Genomic DNA, 24,482 nt, shown 5'->3' with positions numbered 1-24,482 from the left:
TCGGCTCAAAGAAGAAGAAGAAAAGAAGAAAAGAAATTCATACTGCCCCCACAGAAGTTCCCACTGTTGAAGATAGTCCACGTGAAGAGATTCCTCATGATACTTCCGTCTTCCCAGAAAAAATGGTTGAGGACGAAGGTCAAGGTAAGGATTTATTTGACTATTCTTCTGACCATCTGAAGAAAATTGCTGAAGACATATTAACACATGCTGCAGGTGGTATTATTGAAGAAATAGCTGATCAATTATGTGATGAAAATGTTGATGTTCCTGTCTCTCCCTTGGATGTTGTTGCCGAGGATCGTGTGAATGAAATTTCCGTTTTACCTTTATCCATCCCTGTGTTGGATGTTGCTGTCCCAGATACTGATGTTGTTGCTTGCCCCGAGATCTTGATGTTCCCCCTCCCCGAGAAAAGTGATCAAGATGTTCCTCCTTTGGAGGAAAATAACCAAAATGTTTCCCATGAAATTCATGAAGTAGCTCTCCCAGAGAATAATCTTGTCCCACCTGAAGCTCTCATGGTAATTGACCCTCATGATGGTCATGAAAACCAAGAAAATATCATCATGCGATTGGTTCCAATGATCTTTGCGGTAAATGTTAATCCCGAGAATATTCTTGAGATAGCTGATCTCCAACCAGCCCCCGACCAGGTTGATGATACCATGAGCAATGCTGATTCGGGAATCCTTTCCACCCCGAGTGGTTTTTAAAAAGAAAATCATACGGCCAGCCGTAATTGGGAGGCTGCTAGAGAATGGGGTACAAAAGGCGAGAATCCCTCGTGACAAGAGGAATCTTTGCACGGATGTCCGATTCGACCTTTATTCTCATGGGTGGGGGTAAGAATTAGACCTTTTTCCCTTTCTTTTATTTAGAATTAATTTACTATTGATTTGATTATTTATATTGTTTTTAATATATATATATATATATATATATATATATATATATATATATATATATATATATATATATATATATATATATATATATATATTGATTGATCAATAGATGTTTTGGGGCTGCCTTCAATGCATTTTCCGAAGTATTGGAGAGAAAAAACTTTGTCTCGGGAAAATGATGAACTGATCAAAAAGAACTTGAATTGGTTAATGAGGTACGGGATCTTCGAAGAAAATTGGGATCTTCGAGAGAGAAAATTAACAGCAATTGAGTTCGAGAGAGATAGATTTGATGAATGATCTTGATAGTTTGCATACGATTATGAAATTTGCTCGACCATTGTCTTGAATTGCGGGAAGAAGTTTCTATGTTGAGAGAAGCCGTTTTGAATCATAGGAATGAGCTTTTTCAACTTAAAATGTTAAAGGATGATGCCCTTGACGGGGCCAAAATTGCCACGAGGTGAAAGAGAAGATTTTAAAGGAAAGCTAACCAGAGCCTTGGTCCGGTCACAAAGTATTGAGAAGGAAAAGAATGAACTCCGGGAAAAGTTTAATGAGATTGAAAAGCTAAATACAGCTTTAGAGTTGGCTCAAGAATATCATGTGAAAGCTTTCGGTTCAATTCTGTTTGGGAGAAGTCTGCTTTGGAGGATAAAAGTAATGGTTTGGAGTTAAGACTCGATGAGATAACAGCGAGAAAAGGATAATCTCGATGCTTCCTTTAATTTGGTTTCTAAAGAGAAAGAAAACCTTCATGCTCTCCTGGATGAAACTTTAAAATTCAAAACTTTCTTTGCATGAAGACTTAGAGGCGAGAGGAAACAGTTTGAAATTGAGAAGAGAAGAATACAAAGTGAAAACCAGATAGTTTTAAATTCGGTTACCTCCTCAATGAAGGAAGTTGGAGATAATCCAACTTTCCTAGGGTTTTGCAAGAATATGGTAAAGGATTGCTCTGACCAAATTTTTTCAGAAATCCTTAAGACTCATCCTGGTTTAGATTTCAAGTTGTTATCCCCAGAATTTCTCCCTTCTAGAACCTTTTTTGATCTTAGGAATTTGAAGCATCCCAGCTCTGATTGCTCATCAGAAGATGATTCTGATAATGATATGAGTGATTCCTCCAGCTCGGCCGAGATCATTACGCCGGTGGTTGGGATGATAATGATGATGATAATTTACCTTGCTCAAGGAGATGAAGATATTGCTTTGCTAATGATCTTGTTGATGTTGATCCATCTGGTAATGCTACAGATGTTGATCCATCTACAAAATCACAAATATGAAGAAAACACTCTTTTTGCTTTATGAACTTATCTTTTTCTTTCTTGCCTACCTCTTTTGCATATGAGGTTTTTTAACTTGTTCAACTTTTATATGAATGAAATTTTCTTCCTTCCTTCTATTGTTATTATTTTTATATTTTATATATATATATATATATTAGTTTCGACATAATAGTATCTTTCGTAATGTTAACTATCATCTTCTAACCAATTCATAATTGATTAGATGTATATATCTTTGATCAAACTTTGTAAATTGACTTATGCTGAAATAATTCTGATGAAAAAGTATTTGAAAGGAACTTTAATACCTGATCTGATCTTTGAACTTCGATTAATAGTCCTCGGTGTAACCTGATCCTTGAGTTATTTTCTTGATTAATTCCGTCGTACTCGATCCGAATGCTTGCCTTAGAAAGATGGCTCTTTGGAGCCGACTTCGGAAAGTCGGGATCATTCCTCGGAAGGAACAATCCGGGATCATCCTCGCGAAAGGAATGATCGGTGATCAGCTTCGGAAAGCATGACCAGGCCTCGGAAGGCTGGCTACTTGAGCCTGACTTCGGAAAGTCGGGATCATTCCTTGGAAGGAACAATCCGGGATCACCCTCGCGAAAGGAATGATCCGTGATTAGCTTAGCATGACCTGGCTACCTGAGCCTGACTTACGTAAAGTCGGGATCATCCTCGGTACGGAATGATCCGTGATCGGCTCGGAAAGCATGACCGGGCCTCGGAAGGCTGGCTACTTGAGCCTAACTCACGAAGAGTCGGGACCACCCTCGGTACGGAATGATCCGTGATCGGCCCGGAAAGCATGACCGGGCCTCGGAAGGCTGGCTACTTGAGCCTAACTCACGAAGAGTCGGGATCACCCTCGGAAGGAATGATCCGGATCAGCTAGCATAATCACGCCTCGGAAGGCTGGCTACTTGAGCCTAACTCACGAAGAGTCGGGACCACCCTCGGTACGGAATGATCCGTGATCAGCTTCGGAAAGCATGACCAGGCCTCGGAAGGCTGACCACTTGGGCCTGACTTCGGAAAGTTGGGATCATCCTCAGAAAGAATGACCCTGGATCAGCGTTGAAATGGCTTGATCAGAAGAACTGGTTCGCATAAATGTCCTTTGGATTAATAATGAAGAAGAAACTTTGGATGACCACGTTTAATAAAATGCATTCTCCAAGAATACCAGAAAATTCTTTCTACTGATAATATTTCTTAAGGTGAACTACATTCCACGGTCGTTTCAAACAACTTCCATGAGAATCCTTCAGCCAATATGTGTTTTTGCTCACAGTTTTTGTTACCACATATGGCCCTTCCCAGTTTGTAGAAAGCTTTCCATAGTTCCTTGGATCTGATGCTGATTTTTTCCTCAAAACCAAATCTCCTACTCTGAAAGATTTATGTTTGATTCGAGCATTATAATACGCTGCTGTTCTCCTCTGATATTCCATATTACGGTATAAGGCCTTTTCTCTGACTTCATCTAAAAATTCGAGGTTTGCCCGCAGTCCTTCTTCATTAGTTATTGGATCAAATCCCTCATATCTGTTTGATCCCACCATAACCTCCACTGGAGCCAATGCTTCTGACCCATACGCCAGTCTGAAAGGTGTTTCACCTGTTGGGGTCCTGACCGTAGTCCTATACGCCCATAGTACATGAGGTAGTTCATCAATCCACAAACTATGCGCTTCATCCAGCCTCTTTTTTTACCCCTGCAAAAGTGTTCTGTTTGTTACCTCAATTTGGCCATTGCATTGAGGATATGCTACAGATGAGTGTTTGCACTCAATATGATAGTCTGCACAGAATTCCTTGAATCTTTCATTGTCAAATTGCGGTCCGTGATCAGTCAGTAGAATCTTTGGTAGGCCATATCTGAATATGACATGATTTCTGAAGAATTTTTCAATTTGACTCGTGGTAGTTGTTGCCAAGGCTTCTGCTTCTACCCATTTCGTAAAATAATCGATTGCAGCCACTACAAACTTTTTCCCTCCAGGTTGCAGCGGGAAAAGGTCCCAACAAATCCATACCCCACATAGCAAATGGGAGAGGATTAAGAATTGATGTTAGCTGCTCTGCTGGCTGGCTCTGAATTGGTGCATGAATCTGGCATTGATGACACCTTCTTACATACTCAATTGCCTCAGATTGCATTCGTGGCCAATAAAATCCTTGTCTTAAAATTTTATACGCCAAAGCTTTCCCACCTAAGTGGTTTCCACAGATTCCTTCGTGAACCTCGGATAAGGCATAAAGAGCATCAGAGGGTCCCAAACATTTCAAAAGTGGCCCAGAAACTGTTCTTTTATATAATAACTCATTTTTTAGAATAAACCTGGCAGCTCTTCTTTTCACAGTTCTGGCCTTTTCCCTATCTTCAGGAAGAATACCATCCTTCAGATACTGTATAATAGGATCCATCCAAGATATCTCTGCGTCAATTTCCATTATCTCTGGCTCCGAATATGCCGGAATATCTAGCTCCTCATAATATACAGTTTGTGGAATAGAAATAGACTTTGCGGATGCCAATTTTGCCAGAGAATCTGCTTCATTATTTTGATTTCGAGATATCCTTGTGACTGAGAATTGTGCGAACCACTCCTTACATTGTGATACTTTTTTAAGATAGCTGACCATTCGATCATCTTTTGCTCCATACGCTCCCGTGACTTGACTGACCACCAGCTCAGAATCACTTTTTACTTCGATGCTTTGAACACGAGAGAGATCGGCTAGTCGTAACCCCTGCAATAAGAGCTTCATACTCTGCTTCATTGTTCGAAGCATGAAAATTAAACCGTAGTGCATTTTGAATTACAAATCCAAATGGACTTTGTAAAATCACTCCCGCTCTTGATCCCTGCGAATGACTTGACCCATCTACATGTAAGGTCCACACAGAAGACACCTTACTAGAATCTTTTTCCTCCTCTGGTGATGAAATACTTTCAGCAATAAAATCGGCCAAAACTTGTGCCTTTATCGCAGTTCTAGGTTTATAATCTATATCATGTTCTGTTAACTCTCCTTGCCCATGATACCATTCTCCCCGCTGGATCGGGTTTATGCGGTATTTTCTTTAAAGGCCAGTTAGTAAGAACATTAATTGGATGAGCCTGAAAATAGGGTCGGAGCTTCCTGGCTGCTACTATTAAGGCGAAAGCCTATTTCTCAAATTCCAGATATCTAGATTATGCATCTAACAATGTATGGCTTACAAAGTAGATAGGATTTTGAATAGTACCTTCCTCCCGGATTAACACCGCGCTTACCGCCGCCTTTGAAGAAGATAGATATATCTGCAAGCTCTCTCCGGGCTTTGGTCGAGATAAAACTGGTGGACTGGTCAACCTCCTCTTCAGCTCTTCAAATGAATTATGACAGTCCTCTGACCATTTGAATTCGTTGAGTGCATTTAGATTCTTAAAAGCCTTAAAGAATGGTGCACACTTATCTCCTGATCTGGATATAAATCTACTTAATGCTGCAACTCTTTCTGTTAAGCTTTGAATTTCTTTCATACTGCTGGGAGCCGTCATATTTAAGATAGGCCTGATTTTTTTTGGATTTGCTTCAATACCCCTCTGTGTGACCATGAAACCTAGGAATTTACCAGATGAAACTCCAAATGCACACTTCTCAGGATTGAGTCTCATTCCATTTCTCCTCAATACATCAAAGCACTCTCTTAAATCGGCGAGATGATCAGATTTAAATTGACTTTTTACAAGAAGATCATCTACATAAACCTCCATATTTCTTCCAATCTGATCAGCGAACAGCTTGTTCATTGCCCTTTGGTATGTTGCACTAGAATTTTTTAACCCAAAAGGCATAACTTTATAACAATAGCTTTCCCGATTGGTCATGAATGCCGTGTGAGGCTGATCCTCCTTCTTCATAAGAATTTGATTATAACCAGAATAGGCGTCCATAAAACTCAACATTTGCTGACCTGATGTAGCATCGATTAGCTGATCAATTCGCGGCAAAGGATAGCAATCCTTGGGACATGCCTTGTTCAAATCAGTGTAATCTACACACATTCGCCATTTTCCATTATGTTTTTTCACCATTACCACATTTGCTAGCCACCTTGGACACTTGATTTGCTCAATGAACTCAGATCTCCTAAGTTTGTCCACTTCAACCTTAATTGCATCATGCTTTTCTGACGAGAAATTCCTTCGTCTCTGTTTCACTGGTTTGATAGATTTATCTATCCATAGACAATGCTCCGCCACTTCTCTGCTTAAACCTGGCATGTCTTGTGCTGACCAAGCAAAGACATCTGCGTTTTGCTGAAGAAATTCTTTCAATTGCTCCTTGTCCTGACTGTTCTGATCTGCTCCTACCATGGTCCCTTTTTCTGGATTCTCCAAACCAAAACAAATTTTTTCCAGCTTTTCTACCGGTTCACCTCTTTGAATTTTTTCCTCATCCCTGTTATCCGTAACCTCAATAGTAAAGGCGAGTGCCTTACCTTGTGCTTTTGAATCCTTCAAAAAAGTTGTGTAGCTCTGCCTTGAAGTTTTCTGATCTGATTTGCATTCTCCAATGCCTCCTTCTGTTGGGAACATGACCTTCAAATGTCTTGTCGAAATTATTGCACCAATAGTATTCAACGTTGGTCTCCCAAGAATTATATTGTATGCTGATAGACTTTTTATTAACAAAAATTTAGTAACTGTAGTTACCATTTGTGGATGTGTTCCAAGTGTTATTGTTAGCTCCACAGTCCCCTCTACCGAAGTAGACTCTCCAGAAAATCCAAATAGCCTTGTGCTGCAAGGTTTTATCTTGACCGTATCCAACTTCAATCGCTGAAAAGCTTCGTAAGACATGATGTCTCTGAGATGATCCTGTGTCTACGGAACTCTATGAATATCTCTGTTTGCCACCTCGATGACCACCACAATGGCGTCATCGTGTGGTTCTTGAATTCCTTCCATTTCTTCCTCCGTGAAGACTATTTCCTTCATCATTTTGATTCTTCTAGGAATAACATGAGATTCGACAGTATTCACATACCTGGCATGCGCCTTAGATTTTGAAATTGAATTTAAGTCCAAACTTCCCAGGATGGTCATGACGGGGGAGTGCCCTTCGTTGAATCCGCCGATTTTCCTGTTGTTTAGTATTTTCCTCTCGGAGAGTTGTCTTGAAAATCTCCCTTGGCTTGTTCTTCTCTAGCTGGTGTTCGATTGTTCCACCTTCTCGGCTGATCAGCGGCATTTCTTCTGTTGCCCCCATTTCTCTTTTGAACATATTGGTCCAATCTTCCTTGATTGACCAGTCGTTCAATTTCATTTTTCAGAATTCTGCAGTCATCAGTATCATGACCATGATCTTTGTGATATCTACAGAACCTATTCGGATTCCTCTCATCCGCCTTTGCTATCATAGGTAATGGCCATTTCATAAATCCCTGATGCTGAATTTGCATCAGAATTTCCGATCTTCTTGCGTTGAGAGGAGTGTAGTTTTCTTGGAATGGTTTTGGGATGTCCCTTCTGTATTGACGATCAGGAATATTTCTTGAAAAGCTCCTGCTATTCCTTCGCTCTCTCTGATCTATCTGATCAGATTTCACAACTCCATCATCTTTCCTTTTAACTCCTTCTTTGTCAGTTTCTTTTCTTGCTTGGAGAATGTCCTTCATATTTGCATACTGATTACAGCGAGTCGTCAATTCTACTATATTCGCTGGCTTGTTCATGATCAGGAATTCCAGAAGATGCTCATCTGTTAGGCCTCTGAACATAGCGTCATATGCCACGGCCTCATTCAAAATTTTAATTTGAATTGACTCCTGATTGAATCTCTTCATATAATTTCGAACTGATTCTCCCGATTTTTGACGGATTGTAGCTAAGTTATCAACAGTTTTGCTGCTTTTCATGCTACTTTGGAATCTTGACAAGAATACTTTCGTCAAATCCTTAAAATCCTTAATGGAATCTGGTAATAAGCTGAAGAACCAGGTTGTTGCAGATCCTTTCAAGGAAGATGGAAATGAGCGACACTTTAAAATATCGAGTTACTGCTAGCATCATAACGAGAGTTGAACTGAGCCAGATGTTCCATTGGATCTGTGCTTCCATCATACATCGTGAATGTCGGAAGTTTAAAATTACGCGGCAATGGTGCTGACATAATGTCTTTAGCAAATGGATTCTGGTTCATTATTTCCTTAGCTTTTTCTCCGCCATCATTGTTCACCAGTCGCTGAATCTGATCATCGAGGACGCGAAATCTTTTACTGATTTCCGATCCATAGACTTCAGATCTGCAATCTCCTGATTTTCCTGTTTCTCTCTTATCTCTCCAATCCCCAACGCTTCTACTTTTTTTGCTCCAGATATGACTCAATTGATCATCTCTGGACGATTCTCGATCTTCAGTCTCTAGTGGAATATAGTTTGGATCTGCACTTTCTCCTGATCCTTCCTTCAGAGATGATCTTCTTCGGCTTCCTCCTGACTTTTGAATCTGAGAATCTGGGTGTAACGCCCCAATTCCCAATATGGGAAGTTAGGTCGATACTTAACCCAAGAATCGGTTTCCCTTAGGTAGCGAACCAGCCGTGATAATGACCATAAATTAAACTCGAAGAATTTAGAATATTTAAGCAGCGGAAGTCTATTGTAATAAACTGAAACATTTCCATTATTCTAAAATATCCAAAATAAAAGGGTTCGACTATTACATTTATCAAGTAGAACATTTCACACCAATTACATAATTATTTAAATATAGATAGAAACATATTTTATGTCCTTAACAAATAATATATGAATGAGGTTCATCAGCAATATGGACTTCTTCTGTATCACGGCACAATTCTTCAAAGTCATGCCCTACACATTCACCATCTGGAGAAAAATATTTGGTAAGTTTCGAAAAACTTAGCAAGATCAAATCTAGCAAGATCGACATGTTTGAAATAATACAAGAAATACAATCAAATGAAATAAATAATGCAATAATGCTAATGCATAAGTTATTATTTATCTTATTTGGAAACAATACGATGCCCCATGCCGTTACATGGCCTGCACGCGTTATACAGCCTTGACATGCGTATTGCTCCATTTGGGATTCAACACATCATACCCCATGCCGTTACATGGCCTGCACGCGTTATACAGCCCTGATATGTGTGTTGATCCTTCCAGTGTTATCATGGGTTTTCCCAATAGGAAAGGATGAAGATTGATCCACGCCGTTACGTGGCCTGCGCGCGTTACACAGCCCTATCAACCCATCCAATTCTCTATCGGACCATGATAAATGGAAAAGTTTATGTCTTCTTCTTATAATGCAATATGCAATGCAATGACAAATCTTGATATTCATAGAAATTTATATAAGACAATAAATCAAACATATAGATATAATGCAGGATTTGTAATATAGATCAAACGATACAATGAGTCAAGTTAGTAGATATACATAAATGATTCTCACTTGCAATACATATCAAGATAAAATACATTATTTCAAACTATAGATAATATGAATAATTATTACTTAAATTTTATATCAAATAAAATGCAACATATCAAATACACAATTATTCAAACAAGTGGATATATTGCAAGATTATCACTTGCAATTTGGATTAAATAAAAGACAATATATCAAATATGTAGATATAGTGCAAGATTATCACTTGCAATATAGATCAAATACGCGATTATTCAAACAAGTGGATATAGTGCAAGATTATCACTTGCCTTCACGATAGATTCAAGATCACAATAGTGCAATGCTTTGAGTGGTCTAAGGAAACACAAATTAACACAAACAATTACAATGAAATGGATTCTGAATAAACTTAAAATTTCTATTTAATGAGCTCTCTCTCTCTCTCTCTCTCTCTCTCTCTCTCTCTCTCTCTCTCTCTCTCTCTTCTTTGGAAATCTCCCTCCCGTGAGACCAAGTCTCCCCCTCTATTTATAAGCAAGAAGTTGATATAACGATTTAAATAATTTTAATTAAGTAAATTAATAAAACTAAACGTATTGATAAATTCTTAAAGAATTAAGTATTGATTATATAAAAGCTAATCTATTACTTTATATTTTAATTCTTAACGTATTCTATTTTCTTTACTTGATTATAAAATATTGAATGAATTAAGATTATTAAACTAATAATAATAAATACTTAACTGATATTATAATTATTAACAAAGAATTAAGTATAGATTATATATAAAAGCTAATTTATTACTTTATATTTTAACTCTTAACGTATTTTGTTTTCTTAAGTTTACAAAAAAAAATGAAGAGTTAATTTTCTTAAAGTATAAAAATGTTTAAGATCTATGAAGCTAACGATCATAATAAATATTTAACTAATAAATTATTTATTAGTTTAATATTTGAGTTTATTTAAGTAAATTGAAAAAAAAAATTCACTTATTTGGTTTCATTAATTAATTAATTTATCATTACTTTATTATTTTCTAAAGAAATGATAATTACTATAAAACAAAATAACATATATAATTAAAAGATATAGTAAAAGATTATTTTATGAAAATTGACCAAAATACCCTTAGTAAAATCTAGGGGTATTACATTGGGACAGAGGTAGCTTTTGCTCGGGAAAGAGTTCGAGATCTTCCAGCTGACAAGACCGGAACTCTTTCCTCAGGATGTACTCCGATCTGTTTGATGAAAGTTCTCATCAGATTTTGTGTTTCCAGTATTTGATGCTGCATGCTCTCAAACCGCTCAGCGATCAGATTTGGATTTAACTCTGGACGAGATGTAGCCAATGTATCTGCTAATTGTTTCTCTTGCCTTTCAAACTGATCAGTTAGACGAGGTGGAGAATGATCCTCCAACATTCTATGCCTCTGTCGAGTTTGCATCACTGGAATTTGCGGCATCGGAAGTTCGGAACCACTTCTCTCGTTCTTCTTTTTGGATTTACTCTCCTTGGCTCCCTCTGGCTTGTTTCCGCCATTTCTATCTGTAATTCCTCCTCTCGCTCAGGTGATTGAGCCATAGCTTCTGCTCTGGACTGAATTCCCACAGACGGCGCCAAATGTTGGTGCTATTTTTGCCGATCGCCTTGAACCGTAGTTTCCCGCACCGAACTCCTCAGATCTGATTCGATCTGGTTTGCTCTTCGATCAATCAACCTCTCACTCCTGAAAGAAACAGAATCACAGTAAGAAACGGAGCCGATCGTCTTGATCGGCGTTTCGTCTCCAACGATCTAGTCAGTATGGTGTCGATGGTGTTTACAGAGCTCTCTGGAGCTTCTCAAATGCTAGTAATGGAGTTCAATCAGAGTGAGCTTAGAGTTTTGGTTGATTCTAGAGACTTACCTTTTTTCGGATCTTCCCTCGCTTTTATACTTGCATTCCCGCTTATAACACTCTTTCAATCATAACCGTCGGATCATCGATCCTCTTTGGACGTTGCTGATCATCCTTCCTTTATCTCTCAATCGAACCCAATTAAGATTGGTTTGACCGGTATGAACCGGCAGTGGACATATTAGTTACAACAGGCACAAAAGAGATTGAAGAAGAGGCAGATTCCATGAGGAAAATAATAGTTCTATTAAGACTTCTAAGCATAAATCCCCCATTGAAGAAAAGCTGAACTCCTAGGATTAGGTTAGGGCCAATCGGATCCTGATGCTCTTTGAAGAACCTTATAGGGAGACCAGACCATCTATTCCCAAGGCTTTTGTTCCCTTCATTTGAAACATAGTGCTCTTGATTTTTTTTAAGGGAGAAAGGGGAACGAAGGGTGTTATTGTTTGAAGCTAAAATGCAAGTAGGAGGACCAGAGAGGAACTCCTAGGGAGATTAGAGAGAGGAGGAAGTGAAGATGGATATGAAGTGAGAGCAAATTTTAGAATGAATTTGTGTATCTTCAGTCAACTATTTCCCATTTACATTTTTCAGTTTGTTTATAGTGTTTTCCTATCTTCTCTAGGCAGTATATGTGATGCGGATCAATTATACTTTTGGATCCGACTAAGCCTCCTCTCGTATCCGGGACAATGAACCCTGCAAGAAAGGTTAGATGCGGGCCGGCTTGTATGCCAGGTAGCCGCCTCCGATGGCAAAGTCAGATGATGAATAGAGTGAGGTCTCAGGCAAAAGCTACACAAGATTAAACTCAGAGTGTATTGGATGCTTACCGGAGGGATATCTCTATGCTTTTATATTGTAAGTGTTACCTTTTATGTATTTGGTAAGTTAGCCCGACAAGGGTTGTTGTTTCTCCTAGGATCATGCTTCCTTGTCGTTGGTCCCATTCAATCAGCTGCTGAGTTGACCTTCTATATCAAGGATGATTGCTATATATGTGGCGTATGATACGCTTTTGGTCATGGATGATCAGCATCTGTCCCGATTAACTAGCATGTGGAGCCCCATCCAGGTCAGCCCGGTCGGGTAGGAATCTTCCGTATCAATATGTATGAAAAAAAAAATTGTGTTCATATCCTCTTCCATTAACCAAAGGACTCTAGACCTTTGACACCATAATTTTTCCTCTTCCAACACCTGTTTTTCAATTTCTCTTTTCATCTCTAGCTCTTCCTTAGCCACAAAATTGGAAGGTTCATTCAATTGGCCTACTTCCAGCGGCTGGGTGAGCTATAGAATTTTAGTAGAGGCATTTTAGAAAGTGGCCTTACTCCAACCTCTAAAGATTTAGTGCAATTTTGAATCTTCTGTTGAAGTTGGTATAATGGAGAACATATGGGTCTTTTGATGAACACATTTATGTGTGAAATTTTAAGCATAAAGCATGCATTTTACACACTTAGAGTGGAACTACCTTGGGTTTTATGTTGTTTTTGAAGATTTTAGGATTTGAGCAAACATTTGAATTTTTTGGTATGAAATATGCAATTTTACAAATCAAGAGGTCCATTTAAATTCTCAAGTGCGAAAAATGCTTAATTTAAAGCATGATGGGCTAGAGAATCAGAGATGCAATTATGGGTTAACTCCAAAAAAATTCTTAGAAAAAAAGTCAATTTTGATCTACGGTTGAGATTAGTTAAGATTTTTATTTTATTTTACTTTATTATAATTGAAAAATGTATGGGGCTCACAAGTAGTCAACAATTAGGATTTTCTATTTTTTTCCATGGATTTTTTAAAATATTCTATTTGTTATATTTTATTTATTTCCCAAATTATTTTTCTCTCTCTCCCCACTTTCTATTTCTTTTACTTTATTATTTCCTTAATAACGCTTTTTTTTTTTTGTTAAAATAAATATATATTTTTCTCTCTCTTTCATCCATATTCCTTCTAGGGGTGCAAGTTTGGCCCTGACCCGCCCTAAGCCCGCCCTGAGCCCGAATAGGGCTTGGGCTAAAGATTTTGGCCCTAAGGGCTAGTTAGGGCCAAAATATTCTGGCCCTGAACTAGGGCCAAGGGCGGGCCTAGGATTACTCTCTGGCCCGCCCGTCCCTGATTTTGGCCCTAATCTTGGCCCTGATCTTGGCCCTGATTCTGACCCTGATTCTGCCCTGATTCTGGCCCTGATTTTGGCCCTGATTCTGGCCCTAATTCTGGCCTTGATTCTGACCTTGATTCTGGCCCTAATTTTTGACCCTAATCTTGGCCCTAATTTTGGCCTTGATTCTGACCCTAATCTTGGCCCTAATTCTGGCCCTGATTTTGGCCCTGATTCTGACCCTAATCTTGACCCTGATCCTATCCCTGATATTGGTCCTAATATTAGCCTTGATCTAGGCCCATGATTTTGACCTTGATTTGAATCTGGACCCTCCACCCATATGGAGAAGAATTAATTATAATCCACATGGGTAAATATTTAACATGTGTCAAATTTTGAAAACATGATCATGTTTTATAAAAAATTAATAAAAATAAATTATATCTTCATTACCAATGTATTAAGCATCCACCTAATTTTGGCCCGATCATAACCATAATTTTGGCTCTAGTCTTAACATTAATTTGACCCTGATCATGTATTAGATTTTTACCCTAATCTTCACATCGACATTGATATAATTATAAGTCTCGACTTTGACCTTCAGTCATTTTGATCACATTAGACTATGAGTTCACTTTTATATTATTTTTCAGATAATTTTTATTTTTCGAACTAAGTCATTTTTAGTTCCAAAAAATCATTGATTTTTATTTTATTTTTTTATTAAGGCAAGATAATATATTATAAATAATTAAAGCTAGTATATAGAGAATTAATATCTAACAGATCTACACCCCAACTTCTCATCATGAATATTGATATCTTTCTTTTGCCTCCTACTCCAGTGGGTCTTTTGAACATTGTGGAAGACATCATTCATTTGGCTTCCTATTTTATTTCATTTAATTTTTCTTTTGTTCTTAGGGGATGCAATACTATTGCTCATTCCCTAGATGGGAAGGCTGTTACCTCGGCAAGGAGGACTATCTGGCCAAATTCCTCTTCTTGGTTGTTAGATTTGTGTAACTCTGACACCTTGTATGACGCTTGCTCTTTGAAATAAATTTCAGTTTACCAAAAAAAAAAAAAAAAGACATCTTTCTTTTGCCTCCAATGTGATATTTCAGAAAGAAAAAAAATTATTAAGGACAGATAGCTATGTTTGTAACTAAAATATAATTTTCTTTAACTACGAAAAAAATATCAATACTAAATTATCATTAACAAAGTATTGAATATGATTTTTTTTTTGGTTGAATAAGGATATCAATGAGAGGGGTTTTCAATTTCCATCACCAAAGTAATGAGAGAGGTTTTCAATTTCCATCATCAAAGCAATGAGAGACTTTCAGAGATCAATATAGAATTATGGAGTATGAATTTATTTATGTTTAAAACAACACTATCAACTTATTGACTATTTTATCATTTTGTATAAGATTGAATCATTTTATATTTCTATGTTATTTTTAATTTATTTATAATACTTTTATTTTTATTATTATTATTATTGTTTTTTTCATGAATTTAAATTTGATATTTTAGATTCAAGGCTAGGACCAATTAAGGGTAGGGCCAAGATAGGCTCAATTAGGGCCAGAGACAAGGCTAATCAAGGTCAGGGTCAATTAGGGCCAGGGACAGGGCCAATCAGGGTTAGGGACAAGGCCAATTAGGGCCAATTAGGGCCAGGGACAGGGCCAATCAGGGCCAATCAGGGTCAAGGCCAATCAAGGTCAGGGCCAACCCAAGCCCATTCCCAACCCATCCCGACCCGGCCCAATTAGGGCGGGTGTAAAACCCAGCCCTAACCTTGACCCGGAAACCTTGTTATTTGTAGGTCCGATGACCCGAAGTAAAGTAAGAAGTCAGCTTTGGGCCATCCCAGTAGAAGACTTGGTGTCTGGCTTTGAATCCATGAAAGTTGATGATGAGGTTCTATTTATGGAAACTGAATCCTGATGAAGATCTAATTAGTTGATGGACTTGGAGTGCTCTCTATCTTGGTTTGAAGGCATTTCTACCTATTAGGTAAGTCACTTGACTTGTGTGCAAAACCCCTTTAGGATTGGATTTGATCTGGACCTTCAATTCCCTGTTTTGGCCTTCTTGTCAAGCATTGGTCGATCGATTGGTCGGACTGGGCCATCGACCAATCCACTCGACCAATGAGTGCTTGTCTTTGGCAATTAGGTTGTTCTTGCTCTATTTAAGTCCAATCTCGAGTCCACTTCGTATTTGCTGCCTCCAAACCCTCCGGAACGAACCAAAGACCTCTGCAAGTCATCTCTCTTGCATCCTTGGTGTTTTCTTGACGGATCTTCGTCGAAACTCTTCTTTTGCATCAAAAGGTATGTCTACTCTCTCTTCTTCTCCTCCATCTTTGTTTTTCTTTCCTTTTTGAGTTGAGACAGAGAAGAGATGCTGCATTCTCTGTTGCAAACATCTCCGAACATGTTCTCATGATCATCCTAAGGATTTAAGGCTAGAACAATGATCTTAACCATGATCATTGCAAGCTTTTGAAGGATTCATGATCAAACCATGATTTAATCTCTGTTAAACTTCTAATCTGAATTCTGATCTCTTTGGATCTTCTATGTTGATCATGTTAGTAGTTAATTACTGTGTTTTCTTTCCATGATCCATAATCTATAGATTTCTAGATGTTCTCTTCTACCATACTATGTGTTCTTCATGATGCATGATAGTTACGTATATGGTAGGTTTTATTTCCTTATTTAGATTTATGCTTCTAAGCCTTATTCCATGAAGACCTATGTATGTTTTTATGTTTTCATTACCGAAAGCAATGATCCATCCTCCTATTGTTCTTGTCTTTGTTTTCTATTTCAAATTCATCAAGATCCATGTTTGAGTTAATTATGGTAACTTTTTGTTTCCTAATTTGGATCTTGATACCTTGATTTGATTAGTGTTTTGAGGTCCCCTATATGTTAGAATACTACTGATGTAGTCTACCCCTTGATTAGTATCCTTTTGAACCACCAAATTCGGATTTCATATCTTAAAACTCTGATTTTATAGGCTATTGTCTGCATTGGTCGACTGATTGGTCGACTGGACCACTCGACCAATCCACTCGACCAATGAGTACAGCAACTCCAGATTTGGTCCTGTTTTCGGATGTTTTGATATCTTTGCTGTTAGGGATCTTTCCTAATATGTTGTATATACTTGTTTAGGACCTTCTTCTCAAGTTTGCCAAGATCTTACTTGATTTCTTAGGATTCCTTGCGAGTTATAAAAGGTAAGGATGGTTATTTCCTTAATTACATAGATAGCATGAATCTAGTTTCTATATTTGAATATCATTAATATGTTTCCTAAATTAGATTCTTACAATGATATACTACTGTTGCATAACTTTGATTACAGTAGCATTACTTATTCATATTAAATTGATTAATGTATGATTTACTTACCAATGTTATACAAGTGATTGTAATTACTGATTTCTTTCCATATATGAAGTTACCATATATGTGATGATATGAATTGATGCATGTGTATGCTTACGTATGGTTTGGAAAGGAGAGGTGTCCTTTCGACACTTCTGTTCTTGGACTACTACGGAAATATTATGGGATGTTTCCGGAGATGCCCTCTGGACACCTTCCTAAACTGTTGGATGACATATCTAGGATTGTCTAGTAGTGTTTGGCTAGGATGTCCTGTTATGTCGACCCTAATCGGAGGGGTATTGAGACCGAACGACCCGTGGTAGCAATGGGGATTCATGGGCGCTCAAGACCGGTAACCAACCCGTGAGAGGACAGGAATCACATTGTGGGGGCCATTTATTGGTAGGGTTGCATATGGTTAGACTTGGGCTCACGGGCGCTTAAGACCGGTAACCAACCCGTGAGAGGACGTGAGAGCTTCCGTTTACCATATGTGGATGATCAATAGGGTTGATGAGTCCGTAGTCCGAGTTGGTTGGTGCCATAGGATACGCCGACTCTAGTGTGAAGGATACCGGAAAGGATCGTCGGGGACGAGGAATGGAAGTATCTGGATCTGACTTGATGTAACCAAGTAGAAGACTTGCATTTGGCTAGGTTTTACCCCGACATGCGCCAAGATCTTATACCAAATGGTTGTGAGAGAGTGTGTTGACTTAACCCCCCTGCCAAGGTTTGTCCCGAGGGATGAAGGACCCATTACCAATCGGCTGCTCAAGACCGGTGAAATGATCCGTGAGAGAATCCAAGATATCTTAAATGGTTGAGGATGTGAGTGGACTTTCCTAAAGAAGTACGGTGCTATGACTTAAAGCATGTACGCCAATAGAGACCAGCATACATAGAGTTAGATTCATTCATTCATTGTTTGTCTCATATCATATTGCATTCATGATTGTTCGGAATCCCGCCATTTATGTTATTATGGATTTTTAATCGCCTTTACCGAGTTTCTTTGAAACTCATTCCTTTATTGTACAATGTTGTTAGACTATCCTGCCAGTCCGAGTACTATGACGGTCCCTATGAAGAAGCGCAAGGCGAAGAGGCATATCTCCAGGAAGGTGATTGCGGTTACCACAATTACTCTGAAGATCCCGCGGGTGGTTATGCTCCGTACGATGCTTAGTCCGACCATTGAGTGGAAGCGTCCTTGTGCTATTTATGAGATTTACACTTACAAGGATGTTGTCTATAAAGTGGAGAACAATTTAGTTACCCAATGTACTTGTTACTGGGATTAGGTTTTGTCTAGTTTATTCTTTTAGAGCTACTTTTCCGCTGGATGTAAAGTGGGATGTTTGCTCCACTTTACTTATCTGTTTGATACTCTGATTATATCTATTATTCTGATTCAGTTATGATTCATTCTTTCTTTATTGGATCTATGATTTATCTTCCGCACTCTTGTTATGATTGTTCATGATTATGTTATTGTTTATGTGGGAGGTTGATCACTCGATACCTGATCTTCGGGCTGTGGATCACACTCTCGGGTATGCCAGATAGGGTACCGACTGGGAGGGCGTGACAGCGGGAATGGGCTTGGCTTGGCCCTGTAGGGCTTAGGGCCAGGGACAATAATCCTTGGCTCTGAACTAGGGTCAGGGCGGGAATGTGCTCAGATTAAAACATATAGGGCTGGGCTTGGGATTGCAAAAGCCCAGTCCAGTTGCAGCCCTAATTCCTTCTCCACATTTTTACATTACCATTTTTTTTTTTTAATTTCCTACACTCACTCTCTCTCTCTCTCTCTCTCTCTCTCTCTCTCCATTCCTTAGATTTCCAACGAAATTTGGTTTTTCTTTATTTCTTTTCCTATATCACTCTTCTTCTTTTTTATTATTATTATTATTATTATTATTATTATTATTATTATTATTATTATTATTATTATTATTATTATTATTATTATTATTATTATTATTATTATTATTATTATTATTATTATTTTATTTTATTTTTATTTTTATTATTATTATTATTTTTATTTTTATTTTTATTATTCTTATTATTATTATCATTATTATTATTATAATTATCATTATTATTATTGTTATTATTATTATTATTATTATTATTATTATTATTATTATTATTATTATTATTATTATTATTATTATCATTATTATTATTATTATTATTATTATTATTATTATTATTATTATTATTATTATTATTATTATTATTATTATTATTATTATTATTATTATTATTATTATTATTATTATTATTATTATTATTATTATTATCATTATCATTATCATTATCATTATCATTATCATTATCATTATTATTATTATTATTATTATTATTATTATTATTATTATTATTATTATTATTATTATTATTATTATTATTATTATTATTATTATTATTATTATTTATTTATTTATTTATTTATTTATTTATTTATTTGTAAATCATTCGCCAATTCCTTTAAATACCCCTTCTTCTCTTAGACTTAGGTTGCACTTTTTTCTCTTCAGTTTTTCTAGGCCTTCAACACTCATTTCTCTTTAGTTTGTTTAGGTTTTCTCTAGTTCGTTCATTGCTTTGTGAGGTTCTATGTTTTTTATTTTTTTTATGGGTAATTTTCATCTGGACCCCCTGAGGTTTAGTGTATGTCATTTTTAGTCCAAAAAAATTGAAAGTTTGCATCTGGCCTCCCGTAGTATGGGAAAAGTCAATTTAAGGACAAATTATCACTTCTAGGACGAATTTGCCCTTTTCTTTTTTTTTCTTTCTTCTTAATTTAAATTTTTTTATTTTTACATTTTACGGGATTAAAAGTTATTAATTTACAGAATCATACCTTCCTCCATTACCTCAGAAACGGTTCAGTCGATTATAGAGGTCAATCGGCGATTGCATCCGAAACAGGCCGATGGAGATCTACCGTTTTCATCGTCAGTAAGTGTTGATTAATTTCATTTACTTTCTCTTTCTTTGTTTCGTTTCGAACAATTGAGAAATGATTAATAAGGTTTTTTTCTCCTCTGTGAAACAGAGCTAACTCAGTTCAGCAGCAATGGATCATTCTTTCTCTGTTATCAGAAACGGTTAAAGGTTCAGTCGATTACAGAGGTCAACCGTCGATTAGATCTGAAACAAGCCGATGGAGATCTGCCGTTTTCATCATCGGTAAGTGTTGATTAACTTAATTTCCTTTCTCTTTCTTTGTTTCGCTTCGATCAATTGAGAAATGATTAAGAATCTTCAATTAATGAAAATTTCTTTTCTGGATTTCTTAGGAGTTGAGATCGCAGAGAGGTTTTCTTGTAATGGAATTAGTTCCAACTTGTTACTTACCTCACGGGACTGCTTCCGCAGTCGATGGTGACGGCGGCGGTGAACGTTAATACTTGGACAGGGGTGTCTCACATGCTTCCTCTGTTTGGAGTTTTCGTTGCAGATGCTTTTCTCGGTCGATTTCAAACTATCCTCTTCAAATTGTAAAAAAAGAAGAAAAAAAAAATCTACACATCAACAGTTCCCATTAACAATGAGATAAAACTAAGCCTTCTTGGGTGACTTGGTGGCCTTGGAAGGAGATTTGGTCTCATTGCCTGTGGTAGCCTTCTCAGACTTCTTGGGTAGAAGAACAGGATTGATGTTAGGAAGAACACCACCATAAGCAATCGTTACCCTGCCTAGAAGCTTCCCAAGCTCCTCATCGTTCCTCACCGCCAGCAGAACGTGCCTTGGGATGATTCTGTTCTTCTTGTTTTCCCTAGCTGCATTTCCTGCTAACTCTAGAACCTCAGCTGCGAGATATTCGAGCACAGCTGCGAGATATTCGAGCACAGCTGCGAGATATTCGAGCACAGCTGCCAAATACACTGGCGCATCGGTTCCAACACACTGAGAGTAACGACCTTTCTTCAAGTAACGACCGATTCTTCCAACAGGAAACTGCAAACCAGCCTTGACGGAGCGAGAAACAAGCTTCTTTTTAGGTCCACCTCCCTTCCTTCCACTGGCTCCTTTCTTCACCTTTGAAGACTCCATCGCTCGAACTTCTATGTGACAACGCTGCCGAACAAACACACACTCCTCCGCCGGTGAAGAAATAGAACAACAACTGCGTAAGCGAGTGTTTCAACTATCCTCTTGGTTACACTATGTTATGGTTCCTCTCTCTCTCTCTCTCTCGCTCTCGCTCTCAACTAGTTGGAGATTATGTTCCACCCATTCATTTTCATTTCCTAATCTTCAACTAGGATTTGCGATTTAAAATCGGTAGAACCAGGGATTTGGGAATCAGGTAATGAAGAGGGTCTGATTTTGTAAATTAATAAACTTTAAACCGTAAAATGTAAAAAATAAAAATTAAAAAATAAAAAGGGCAAATTTGTCATAAGAGCGATAATTTGTCCTTAAATTGATTTTTTCTATACTACAGGGGAGGTAGATGCAAAGTTTCAAATTTTTTGGACTAAAAATGACATAGACCAAACCTCAGGGGGTCCAGATGAAAATTACCCTTATTTTATTTTATTTAATTTAAGATTCAATGTTTATGTTTAATTTTTCTATGTAATACAATAATATTCAAGTTATTTAGTTTCTTTTATGCAAGTATAGTTTCTTTCTTTCGATCAATGCAACTTTAATTTCAATTTCGAGTTCAAGGTTCAAGTTTTAAGTTTCAATTTTGAAGAGAATATGTTTCTCTCTAAATCTAACAATTACAGATTTGGATCATTTTAGATCTAGTTGCTAGGGTTGGTTGATATTCAAATTGAGTGTTCAAGGTTTTTTTGTTATTATTCAAGATTTGAGGATGCAACTATGCAAGTAAGTAGCTTTCGTCTCTTCTTCCCCTCCCCCCCCCTCCATTCCCGCTTCTATTTACTCCTCTATATTCTTAACTTAGGATTTACTTTTCATGATTTATTTATTGTTTCCTATCCTCTAGGTCCTTGATTAAAGATGCCTACAATTGTGCCTTTTTTTTTTTTGTTAAGGTTTTCCTTTTCTATGTATTGCTTTGTTATTTGTTTTGCTATTTACTTTTTGCATTTTCTTTTTCTTTAATATTCGTTCCCTCGATTGGTGGATTGTAAGCTATGACAAAGGGTCCACGGTCAAAGTCATCCTAGTTATACTCCCCTTCCCTCAATCAAGAGTTGACACTTGGATCTGTCTATTTATTTATTGTTTGCATCTTTTATTCTTATTTTTTATTTATACATTTTATTTATTTATTAGATGATGAATGATTAGGTTATGTCTATTTTATTTTTAATCTCAATTCAATCGCCTTAGATGTATGTGTTAGGACCGCTTATTTAGATCTGTTAATTTAGTTTAATTAATTAGTTAAAATTTTGGAATCCTTCCACTCTCACGTTACGATTAAGAAGTTAAATTTTAAAGTGGCATATCTCCATGAGATCGACCTGTTAGCCACGTGAAACTGTGCGCTTGCGGTTACTTTTATTTCACGAACATCTTCCAACCAACAGTAATTTGGTTTAGCGGGTAGGGGTGCTCCTCCCATTTGGTTTCATAGTGGAACGACATGGGTCTTTTGCTTGCTAGGTTGAGAGAGGCTTCCATTGGGTATGGTCAGATCCCACCATGGCATACTTATGGCCTAGTAAGCATTCCCTTACTAGGTCCCTCCCTTGCCTCTTATTTGATCAAGACAATTTTGGACTCGAGCAGTTGACTTCCATTAGGTAGCAATCTTCAATGGTTGTTCTAACCTAGCTAATTGACTATAGGGTTTGGGAATCCCCCTATCTTATCATGACATAGAGTTTCATTGAAGTCACCAAGAACAAGCCAAGGGGTACTTACAGATGAGCCCATTTGTGATAAATCATACCAGCTCTTGTCTCGATGCTCAGCTTAAGGATGACTATAGACTAGTGTCACTCTGAAAAATGCATTAGAAGATACAAGATGAATTAAGTAAATCCACAATATGGGCAAAAGAAGACACCACAATCGCATAAATGTTATCATTCCAAAACACACCAATAGCACCTAACAAACCTACATGATTAACAAATTAAGAAAACATCATTATTGTCACACCCCACCCAGTCGGATCCGATAATACCCGAATACCCGTGGGGGTGATACACCGCAAGATCTAGGTTCAGTGACAAATCCATACAAAACATGATATAGCATAATTAAATGGACAATAATAAATCAAGTTCAAGTAATAAATTACCAAATCTTAAATAATGATTACAATCATCCATTATTTCAAATCAAAACTAAACATCAGAATCTTAGAAGAGAAAGAATATTTAAAGTTGCAGCGTAAAATCATTTAAGGAAGCTCTAAGGAAAAGAAACTCCATAAGAGCAGTCTTGGCATGAACATGAAGCATCATGAGCTTCCACTTCTTCTCCGACAAAGTCCTCCTGGTAGCCATTTATCAAAGGATCCTCAGCGTAGGAGGGGTCCTCATAACCTATAGAGCAATCTAAAGAAACAAACAAAATAAAGGAATGAGTTCATAGAACTCAGTGAAGTAACTGACATTCATGTCAATACATTCATCCATACTCCATATCATAATTCATAAAACAATCATGTATTTAATAATATAAATAATAAATGCATGGTGATGATATGAGGTTCCTAACTCTATAATGTAGTTTCTAAAGTAGACACACATTAAGTCACACACCAGTCTTCTTTGGGCGGTCTCATCACTCTTTCCTCATGGCACTCAAGCACGTCTGTTGGGTTCTCCGCGGCAATTGGGTCAAGTCACATCAATCCGTGGCTGGGGTATAAGTCACCACTCTCTCACATCACCATTGGTATAAGATCTGGCGCGTGTCAAGGATTATTCTAAGCCCAATGCAAAGTCATACGGTCTCGTACTACATATGATCCGGATACTTCCCCTATGGCACCAACTAACTCGGTTCAGTATCTTTTCCCACTTAGAGTCAATGTATCCTATGGCACCAACCAACTCGGACTACGTTGACCCCTAACCCTATGGTCATCCACATATAATGGATAGGATGCTCTCCATGTCCTCTCACGGGTCATTTCACCGGTCTTGAGCGCCCATGAGCCCTTGTCTATTATATGCAACCTTACCATCTCATGATGACAGTGGGCTTGCTTGATGCTCACAAGACCCAGCCACTGACATCATGGGTTAACCGGTTTCAATACCCCTATCGGAAGGGTAGAAGTACTCATGAGGTTACCTAGCCAAACACTTCTAGACATGCCCTACATATGTCAATCAAAAATCAGGGAAAACGCCAAGGGCACCATAGGAATGCATCCCATACCACCTCCTCTGGTAGCTATGGCAGAAATGCCAAAAGGGCATTCCC

The 24,482-nt window shown here is 37.6% G+C and overlaps 1 protein-coding gene across 1 annotated transcript; it reads right to left on the bottom strand.

Moving 5' to 3' along the window:
• Positions 1-20,615: 20,615 nt before the first annotated feature.
• LOC149001243 (putative histone H2A.1) lies at positions 20,616-21,212 on the bottom strand. Its single transcript, XM_089139879.1, has one exon. It carries the CDS (start codon positions 21,165-21,167, stop codon positions 20,673-20,675), a length of 495 nt encoding a protein of 164 aa, XP_088996005.1. The 5' UTR covers positions 21,168-21,212; the 3' UTR covers positions 20,616-20,672.
• Between the last annotated feature and the right edge of the window lie 3,270 nt (positions 21,213-24,482).

The sequence above is a fragment of the Hakea prostrata genome, chromosome 11 (genome assembly GCF_041222555.1).
Source record: "Hakea prostrata isolate BN-2017 chromosome 11, UWA_Hpros_2, whole genome shotgun sequence".
Classification (NCBI taxonomy): domain Eukaryota; kingdom Viridiplantae; phylum Streptophyta; class Magnoliopsida; order Proteales; family Proteaceae; genus Hakea; species Hakea prostrata.
Note: the sequence above shows the minus strand (reverse complement) of the source record. Positions and strands in the feature narration are given on the sequence as shown.